The sequence below is a fragment of the Hyperolius riggenbachi genome, chromosome 3 (assembly GCF_040937935.1).
Source record: "Hyperolius riggenbachi isolate aHypRig1 chromosome 3, aHypRig1.pri, whole genome shotgun sequence".
Classification (NCBI taxonomy): domain Eukaryota; kingdom Metazoa; phylum Chordata; class Amphibia; order Anura; family Hyperoliidae; genus Hyperolius; species Hyperolius riggenbachi.
The window spans coordinates 193714312-193725005 of NC_090648.1; the positions used below are offsets into that span (position 1 = coordinate 193714312).

The 10694-nt window shown below is 43.8% G+C and overlaps 1 protein-coding gene across 6 annotated transcripts in view; it reads right to left on the reverse strand.

Moving 5' to 3' along the window:
• Window positions 1-10694, reverse strand: part of RAB27A (RAB27A, member RAS oncogene family) — a 138498-nt gene continuing 127804 nt past the window's right edge. For 5 of the 6 annotated variants that reach the window (XM_068275482.1, XM_068275481.1, XM_068275483.1 and 2 more), the window contains one exon: window positions 1-3888. In XM_068275482.1, coding sequence (XP_068131583.1) covers window positions 3690-3888 — 199 coding nt within the window. In that variant the 3' untranslated portion in view covers window positions 1-3689. The remainder of the gene's footprint in view (window positions 3889-10694) is intronic. The other variant, XM_068275487.1, reaches the window with a different exon arrangement.

The window sequence follows — 10694 nt, forward strand, 5'->3', positions numbered from 1 at the left end:
TATAATGAAAGACATCTTTATTTGATAATAGAAACTTTGTACTTCATCATTTGTAAAACATCTAGATAAAGACAATATACACAACATGAAAAATATGCAATTTAGTTATTAATTAGCTCTCACTTTTAAATTTCATGTTCAGACCATTAAAAATGTGTCAACTTGTAACCAAGACGGCATGCAGCCTGCCTTACTATGAAATATCAGATGTGGAAAACCACTTTCTCATTTCATTTACAAGTACACAGACAACATTCAGCTTCCTGGACAGTTGATGACAGATTATTTGGCACAGCGGAAGCTGAAAACACTCATACCCTTTGGGTGATTGCTAAAAAAGAAGGCACTCATTGATTTTATTCAGTATGTCTGCAGTCGGCTGGCTATATTTAGCAAGACTAACATTTCCACGAGAACAGAAACTTTGCATTAATCAGATTTTTGAGTGGCAGTATATCAAATTGTTGAGAAAATGGCAAAAACAAAAAGAAAGAGCAAATAAACAGATTTAATGTCTTACAAATACAGCATTGAGCTAGTGGAGTAAACTATTGAGTGCAAATTCTAGCAACTAATCAGAATCCATCTTCTACTGTTCTGGCTTTATTAATATATGTACTGATAGTTTGTTGGTTAATAAAGTCCATAAAGACTTTTTTATTTTTAATTCATCTGAATTTTCTGTCACATTACCACAGGGCCATAGGTGCGGAGGAAAGTATCTTAGGGCTGCTATATTACTTTGGGTCACTTCTGATGTACTAATAGCTTTTATACTGGCTCCTCTTGTATAAAAAAAAAAAAAAAGCTATTTACATATATAATACAAACATAAAAATGTTTTACAGCAAGGCATACCTAATTCACTACATGTATATGTGAGGTGGGTGTTCACATTTATAGAAACCTTATGACATTTGCTCAAATGGCACAATGGTATGTGAAGGTACTGCAATTTAAGTGCCCAAACAGTCTCATGTTGATGAACCCAATGTTATATCCCGAATCAGAATGGTTTCTTAGAGCACTGATGTTATTCCTTACCCTGAGCACATTATCTTCTTATTTAGTCAAATGGACATCTTGCAGTTTAGACTGAACACTGAGAATTCAAATCAAACAAACTTGCAGACTCTAACCTGATCAGCTCCAAACAACTTCCTTTTTCATGACTCATGCTGTCTAGGCGGAAAGGAGACAGCATGGACCATGATAAGGAAGGGGTAGAGGCGTGATCATGTGAGAATACACTAAAAAGACCTGCAGGATTGTATATGGCTGAATAAGACCGGAAAGTATTCTAAGGGTGGCCACTAATGATCCAATCTTTTTCATCCAATCTTACCAAATCTATGTAGTAGAAGAGTAAACTGATGGAATATATTAATTGGATACTATAGGCAGTTCCTTTATATTAGATAGAAATGGTAAGATTGGATGAAAAAGATTGGATCATTAGTGGCTACCATTAAGGTGGGAAACACAATGTGCTTTTATTTAACAATTCATTTTCAGGATTTGGCAGTGGATTCATATGCATAAATCCAACATAGGGTCACTTTAATGCAGGTAAATGAACATTATATTCATTCTAAAAGGTTATATTTTGACAGTGTATGGCAGAAGTAAGCAACCCACACTTCCTCCAACCATATGCAGGTAAACTATAGCTCCTAGCAACCCCATAATTCATAACATAGTGTAGTGCTGTAACCTTATCAATAGCCAAAAATGTCTTATGGTCACTGTACATCATTATAGTCAGAAGTGAGCCAGAAAATGAGAAAATGAGTGTTAGATGTGTTTTCTGCACTGTGTGATTCTAACCAACATATGGAATCCAATTTCAGAGAACGAACCCCTGTGTAACCTTCCTCTGTGATATTCCTGTAGCTAACTACATTGCTGATAAAATCTTCATAAAACTTCTCTCTCCTAGGAAGAAATTTAAATCTAGACTAAAAGCGGATATACACTGCAAAGCTTTTCATCTAAAAATAGCTATACAGTATCTTGCTTGAAAGAACTTTTGAAAATATAGCCTTTCATAAAGCCTGGAAACAGCAATTGACATAATGAAAAAAGCAACAACAAAAGTTATGTTTTAGGAGTGGTTGATACTGAAACCAGATATTGGCTGTTGACTTCATATGCAGTTGTAAACATTTCATCCCTGCCCTACAAACATACTAAGGATGTCTATTAAACATCTAAAGTGAACGACAGGCATAGTAACCAGTTTGGCAGATTAGCAGCTGAAAGAACTCTTGTGGTCATAATAGTTTTTGCTGAAGTTAACCTTGGAATAGGAGTTTTTTTTTATGATCAATTCCATTGTTGAGGGCTGGGACAGGTTTCTTGAAAATACACATAAGCGCTTTATTCACCAACATAAACTACGGTATGAAATGTATTGTGTGCTTACTACAAACTAGAGATAGGTTTCTTATTTTAAATCTCAAAAGCTACTGCCTAGGTATTTGTAGCTGAGTAATCCATTTCTGATAATAGCTAACCAATCGGCTTCTGCTTTCTGATGAAAAAGACCATGTCTTTCCCCTTTTCTCAGTGTTCCCATTGGCTGCTCTGCTGAGAATGTAACTATCCTCAGAGCTACAGCAGCCAGCAAGGTTTCCTTCTTGCAGAATCTACTATAAAATTTTAGTTCAATATCAGAATACACAACAACAAAAATTGCATACAGCAGTGATCTGTTTACACAGAAGAAAACTGAACTTTCACATTTTGGTTTCATACACTTACAGTATGGCTTAATTGCCTTAGTCTCTATTCTTTGTATTTTGTTAGGAACCTCAAAAAAATTCAAATACTAATCATTCAAAGTAAACACCAGTTCAAGATTCTTCTATACACCAAAATAGAAGAAAATTCGGATACAGTCATTTTGATTGCATGTATGAATGAATGCATGCAAGCTTACAATTCAGAAACAAAAACACAAATCCAGGATGAGAAACTACTTATAATCTAATCAATCAACAAAGGAGAAGAAGTAACCCCCAACCAATTAAACACCAAAAGGATAGTGGGAAATGATAGTTATTCAGTGATTATTCTAGTGATTCATTGGACAAGTGTAGTAACTTCCAGCTCAGCTGTTTCTAATCAGCTCTTGTGGTAGCATGTCTCACCAGGACCAATGTGGAACTCTCTCTGTCCAAAAGGGCCCATAAAGCACATACAATGTCATCGCTTAGCAACAGCCCTGAAGAATTTTTGCTGGTTTTTACTCTGCCCTAAATTCCTGTTGAAACATAAGAAATTGTATATATAATTTATGTAATGACAGCTGTGCACAGATATAAAAGGGGCAGATAGAAGTCACATTTGGAACTATATAAGAATGTTGTCTAAAAATGGAGATTAACTGCAGGGGTTTATTTTATATTTGAACACAGCCAGGGGCAACAGGCTTTCATTTGTGTATAGTTCAAATGTATTTATGGATTAGTCGTGTCCTGACAAACAAAGCCATACTGCTCCTTGCAGAGTCTCTGGGAATAGAACATTAGTTCTGAGGTAATGACACAAACAGATGATATTATTTGCAAAATATAAACTGTACGTGTATGTTCAGAAATCATGACCTCAGAACACAACCATGTTCAATAAAAGGAGAAATAGTATTATGCATTTTGGTGAGAATTTTTTTTTTCAAAGGGGTGGTCTCAGCATCCACATTTGCCTTTCTCTTTGTCCTCATTTAACTGCTCAGTAGAGCTGTGGCCATTGGACCGTACCACCCCTTGGGGTATCCAAGACTTGTCCACACACCGTTCCATGCGTTTCATGATAAGGTCCAGTAAGGTTTCCACCGCTTTATTCACGTTGGTTCCATCTGCAGCACTTGTCTCAAAATAAGGGATCCTGGAAGGAAAAAACAAAAACAAGGAAGCACTTCTAGTCATTGCTAATATGAGTAATATATGTCATTTAGAAGAGCAGAAATGGAGATATTCCATGCATAATTAGATGGTATTCTAGGAAGTCTAATTAGAGGACAATTCTGCTGCAGTCTCTGCAGGTGCGTGCAAAGAACCGTAAACACCCAACCAATCAATTCTTACAATGGCCCAATACAACATAGGCATGGGTTAAAAGCCCATGCCCTTAAACAATTTTTAATATATCCAAGTTTGCAAAAATACTTCGGTATACTTATGTTCTCATATGATCTACAGCTCAAGAAAGACTTGGTACCTCAGACCTATGGATACTTAATAGCAGGTCTTAAAGCAAACCGGAAGCGAATTGTATGTGTAGTACAGATAATGAATAGAGCATTAGTAGCAAAGAAAAGAGTCTTCTGGTCAGTTATATCAGTAGTTTATTTTTGGGTCAAGGTTTGCTTTAATAGTAGGCTTGAATGCTATTTTTCCATAGCATGGTCATGTCTGCAGCTCTGCCAACTCTCTCTTCAGCCCCTGCCTTTTTATGCACAGCATCTCTGTGCGCTCAGTGTTTTTTTATTTACAGCAAGCTCGTCTCTGCACACATGAGAGCAGACAGCATGGTTCAGAGGGTAGGAGGTGATGAAGCAGTTAGCAAAGAGGCTGGGCAGAACTACAGATCAGACCATGTTGTGGTACAAGTTCTGCACAGTTTTCAGCTGTGTGAATTAGGAAGCAGAAAACTTCTATATGGTAAAAATTTGTAACAATACTTCTAGTAAACACTTTTCTTTCAAGATATGGTACTGGCTTCATATACTTGGATCCATTACAGCAGGGGTGCCAAATAGGTCGATCGCAATCTACCAGTAGATCGCGACAACCTATTTAGTAGATCGCGGCCTCCTAGCCGCATCACTTAACATTTTGTGCCCGGCAGCTGCGTAACGCGGCCAAGTCCCGTCAAATTCTGCTGCTGGCTAATAGGGAAGCGGTGGCGGAGTGAGGCAACGCGGCCACGATGTCATGGCTGGGGGCGGCGCATGCACAACGCATCTATGCACGCTGCCAGCCGCCCCCTGCCGGTGGAATGACGGGGGGACGCAGGCTCCTACTGCGGCATGCTGAGCTGCACAACGTGCGGGGCTGCACTATCTGTTCTTACACCGGAGCATTCCTTCAGCCGCTGCTGCCCTCCAGTTAGCCGCCCGGAAGGAGACACAGATCCCTGGCTACCTACACTGAAAGAACAGATCCCTGGCTACCTACACTGAAGGCATCTATACCTGGCTACCTATACTGGAGGGGCAGGGTGTTGGTAGATCTCCTGGACTCTGCCAACTTTAAAGTAGCTCGCGAGCCGAAAAAGTGTGGGCACCTATGCATTAAAGTGTCTTATTAATGGTTTCAAGGTTGGGCACCTGTTCACAGCAGGATTAAACATGCTGTGAATTCCCACGCTGTGTGTAAAGTAAAATGGCAGCACCCATGCAGGTAAAAAAAATCACCTGGTGTGTGTACAGAGCTTAACTATACACTAAAAAATAGTTACATAGTTCAAGAAGACGACGACGACGACATCTGTCCATCAAGTTTAAACCAGATAAAATAAACTAATCACTGCCCTGCACCTCCCCATAGCTCAATCGATCCAGAGGAAGATGAAAAACCTTTAAAAAAGGGGATGGGGGTGTTTGAGTTCCTCCCTGACTCCAGATGGTAATCAGGTATGATCCCTGAATCACCTCTACCAGGAATTGCCTGTTATAACAATGGATGTCCTTCAATGCAAGGGAAGCACCCGAGACTATTTTAAATGCAGGTATAGAATTTGCCGTAACTACTTCCTGTGGTAATATATGCTACATTTTAACCACTCCTACTGTAAGTGTTATGGACACAAACCTCCAGACCGGTTGACAAATAGAGTTGGGCCGAACGGTTCGCCTGCGAACGGTTCCATGCAAACTTCAGTGGTTCGCGTTCGGGTCCCGCAGGTGAACTTTTGCGGAAGTTCGGTTCGCCCCATAATGCACCATGAGGGTCAACTTTGACCCTCTACATCACAGTCAGCAGGCCCAGTGTAGCCAATTAGGCTACACTAGCCCCTGGAGCCACTCCCCCCCCTAATAAAAGGCAGGCAGCGGCGGCCATTACACTCACTCGTGTGCCTGCGTTAGTGAGAGTAGGGCGAGCTGCTGCAGACTGTCTCTCATAGGGAAAGATTAGTTAGGCTTAGCTTGTTCCTGGCTGCATACCTGTTCTGTTCAGTGAGCCCACCATACCTGTTCTGTTCAGTTCAGTGAGCCCACTGGATACCTGCATACCTGTTCAGTGAACCCGCCACTGCATACCTGTACTGTGAACCCACCACTGCATACCTGTACTGTGAACCCACCACTGCATACCTGTACAGTGAACCCACCACTGCATACCTGTTCAGTGAACCCACCACTGCATACCTGTTCAGTGAACCCACCACTGCATACCTGTTCAGTGAACCCACCACTGCATACCTGTTCAGTGAACCCACCACTGCATACCTGTTCAGTGAACCCACCACTGCATACCTGTTCAGTGAACCCGCCACTGCATACCTGTTCAGTGAACCCGCCACTGCATACCTGTTCAGTGAACCCGCCACTGCATACCTGTTTAGTGAACCTGCCACTGCATACCTGTTCAGTGAACCTGCCACTGCATACCTGTTCTGTGAACCCACCACTGCATACCGGTTCTGTGAACCCACCACTGCATACCTGTTGTGTTCAGTGAACCTGCCACTGCATACCTGTTCTGTGAACCCGCCACTGTATACCTGTTCTGTTCAGTGAACCCGCCACTGCATACCTGTTCTGTTCAGTGAACCCGCCACTGCATACCTGTTCAGTTAACCCGCTACTGCATACCTGTTCTGTTCAGTGAACCTGCCACTGCATACCTGTTCTGTGAACCCACCACTGCATACCTGTTCTGTTCAGTGAACCCGCCACTGCATACCTGTTCTGTTCAGTGAACCCGCCACTGTATACCTGTTCTGTTCAGTGAACCTGCCACTGTATACCTGTTCTGTTCAGTGAACCCACCACTGCATACCTGTTCAGTGAACCTGCCACTGCATACCTGTTCTGTTCAGTGAACCCACCACTGCATACCTGTTCAGTGAACCCCGCCACTGCATACCTGTTCTGTTCAGTGAACCCGCCACTCAACTCTCACCATGGTGCGCACCAGTCCAGCACGGCCGTCACTACACAAACAGCTGTTTGCGGTGCGTTACACGGTGAGTTTGGTGTGTCAGTGTGAAGCAGTACCTTAATTACACTACCTGATTGATGTATACACATGCAAGATGTTTTAAAGCACTTTAGGCCTCCAATTTAGCATGCAATCTGATTTCTGCCCTTAAAACTCTGCTTCGCGTCAAATCCAGATTTTCCCCCGGGACTTTTGGCGTGTATCCCACTCCGACATGCAAAAACTCAGATGTTAGACCCCTTGAAACATCTTTTCCATCACTTTTGTGGGCAGCATAAATGTTTCTAGTTTTCAAAGTTCGCATCCCCATTGAAGTCTATGGCGGTTCGTGAAAGTTCGCGCGAACCAAACCTTTTGCGGAAGGCCTGTCATTTAGCATTCAATGCGATTTCTGCCCTTAAAACGCTGCTTTGCGTCAAATCCAGATTTTTCCCGGGGACTTTTGCCATGTATCCTACTCCTCCACTTGAGGGTCCAGGTGTTAGACCCCTTGAAACATCTTTTCCATCACTTTTGTGGCCAGCATAATTTTTTTTTTCAAGTTCGCATCCCCATTGAAGTCTATTGCGGAAGTTCGCGAACCTAAAATCGGAGGTTCGGCCCCACTCTATCGACAAACTATCAGAAGGATGCAAAGCTTAAAGCTTCCACTGTTGGGGCACCCTTGGCTACATGATTGGGGGAAAAAAATTCTCTCTCTCTCTCTCTCTCTCTCTCTCTCTCTCTCTCTCTCTCTCTCTCTCTCTCTCTCTCAGGACCAAATACATTTAGCATTGCCAAAGCAAAATAGAACATTAACGTGGGGGGGGGGGGGGGGGATTGTGGGAATAAGGGAAGGACATGGGTATACAGTCCATAGGAGGATGTACGGGATGGTATGGGGGGGATGGGGTATATAGTCCATAGGGGAGGGGGGTATAGGCATACATTCCATAGGGGAGGGAGTATGGGGTTATACAGTCCATGTGTTATCATGTTCCTCTCAGTTGGTGGCAGGCCGTGACATATCTGGCAGCTATTTGCACAGTTTCTTCCTCTTCCCCCAGTATGATATAGAGTTTCCTCTCCTCATCTGTGGAGGTGAAATCTGCAATGTGGGCGGAGAGTCTTTGGAAATGGGCGGTCCTCAACGGTGTATATTTGCTGCAGTGTAGCAGGAAGTGGGCCTCATCCTCCAGGACCCCCTGATCACATTGCCGGCACAGTCTCTCCTCCCTGGGCTTCCATGTCTGTCTGTGTCGTCCTGTCTCTATCTCCAGGTTGTGGGCACTCAGACGGTACAGGCTCAAGGCCTGTCTATCTTTGTGGTGGTGTAGCCTCTCCAGATATGGGGCCATTGTGTACTCCCTCTGTAGTGATTGGTAGATAGTGAGTTTCTGGGAGTTCTTTATGTCACTTCTCCATTCCTCTATGTATCGGTCCTTGCAGCTTTCTATCATTCCTTTTATTTGGGCTTTTGTCAGCCTGTGTTGGTGGTCTTGGCTGGGCTGGCTGTTGACGTTTTGTTTCAGAGAGCGTGGTATGGCCTCCCCACCCTGGCTCAGTAAGGCTTTATGGTGGTAAGTGCTGGGGTTGCTGCTCTGTATATGCGCCCAATATGAGAGTGCCCTCTGCTGGATAGTCAGCCATAGTGGGAATCTGCCTAGCTCTGCCCGGCAAGCTGAGTTCGAAGTGCTGCGATGGACTTGGAGAAGATACTTGCAGAACTCTAGATGGAAGATTTCTGTTGGGCTGGAGTCCCATTTTGATTGGTCAGGGTAGGTGACCGGGCCCCATACCTCACTGCTATAGAGCAGGATTGGGGTGATGATGCTGTTGAATATCTTTACCCAGACTCTCACCGGTGGTTTTAGGTGGTAAAGTTGCCTTCTGATGGCATAAAACGTTCTGCAGGCTTTTTCCTTCAGGGCCTCTACTGCTGGTTTAAAGCTCCCAGTTTGGTTAATTTCCAGCCCCAGGTAGGTGTAACTGTTTGTGGTCTCCAGTGGGCAGCCATTTAATATAAATGAGGAGGTGGGCATTTTAGATTTTTTCTCTGGAACACCATCACTTTTGTCTTCTTTGGGTTGATGGGCAGTGCCCATGTGGTGCAGAAACTCTCCAGTACTGCCAGGCTGTCCTGTAGGCCCCTTTCTGTTGGGGAGAGCAGCAGGAGATCATCTGCATACAGCAGGAACTTCACCTCGTGGTCATGCAAGAGGAGGCCTGGTGTTGGGAGGATTCCAGGGCTACAGCCAGTTGGTTAATAAATATGTTAAAGAGCGTTGGGCTCAAACTGCAGCCCTGCCTGACTCCTCGACCCTGCTTGAAGAACACGCTTCTCTTCCCGTCCACTTTCACACTGCATTGGTTCCCAGTATATGAACTCTTGATGACATCATAGATTCTACCTCCTATTCCGCTCTCTAGGAGTTTTAGGAAAAGGCCTGGGTGCCACACCGAGTCAAACGCCTTCTTAAAATCCACAAAGCAAGCGTGTATTTTGCCACGTGAGCTGTGGACATGAGTCTTGATAAGGCTGTGCAGTGTGTAGATGTGGTCGGTTGTGCGGTGGTTTGGCATGAACCCAGCTTGGCTTTTGCTGAGTACGTCCTGCTGTGTGAGGAAGGAGAGGATCCTTTTATTGATGATGCTGTTAAACAGTTTCCCCAGTGTACTGCTGACACAGATTCCTCTGTAGTTTGCTGGATCATATCTGTCCCCATTCTTGTAGATGGGTGTTATGAGGCCTTCACTCCAGGCCTGAGGAAAGGAGCCCGCACTCAGGATAAGGTTGAAAAGTCTTGCGAGTGCCTCATGTATGTCCGGGGGGCTGTATTTGATCATCTCTGGCAGGATGCCATCGGTACCGCTAGCCTTCTTACATTTTATCAGCTTTGTTCTTTCTCTTATTTCCTCCATCGTGATTGGTGTATCCAGGGGGTTTTGAAAGTCCTTGATTGTCTCCTCCATGTCCTTCAGCTTTGCAGCTATTTGTTTCTGTTCCGGGGTTTGGGCATTTTCTGGGATGTCTTTGTAGAGGTCCCTGAAGTAGTGGAGCCAGATGTGGCCATTTTGGATGTGGAGGGCGCTTTTCTTGGGCTTTGTCCCAATGTGGTTCCAGGTCTCCCAGAATGAGTTGTCTTGGAGGGAGTCCTCCAGCTGTTGGAGTTTGTGGGAGATGTGGCTCTGTTTTTTCCGCCTGAGGGTGTCTTTGTATTGTCTCTGTAGGTGGTCATGGGCTTCCTTAGGTCCTGGTTGTTGGGGTCTCTGTGCTTTTGGTTAGAGGCTGCCCTTAGAGAATTACGTAGAGCCTTGCACTCACTGTCAAACCATTTTTGGGACTGTTTATTTGTGGATCTCTTAAAGTTGGTCTGCTTGAGGCCGGCGAGTACTGCCATGTTATATAAGATGTTGCTGAAGTCCTTCACTGCATGGTTGACACCTTGTTTGTTCAGTTCATATAGGTTGGTATGAAAGTTTGTCAGCAGTTCTTGGATTTTGGCAGTGTTGGTCATGTTGGTGAATTTGATGGCAGACTCTTTG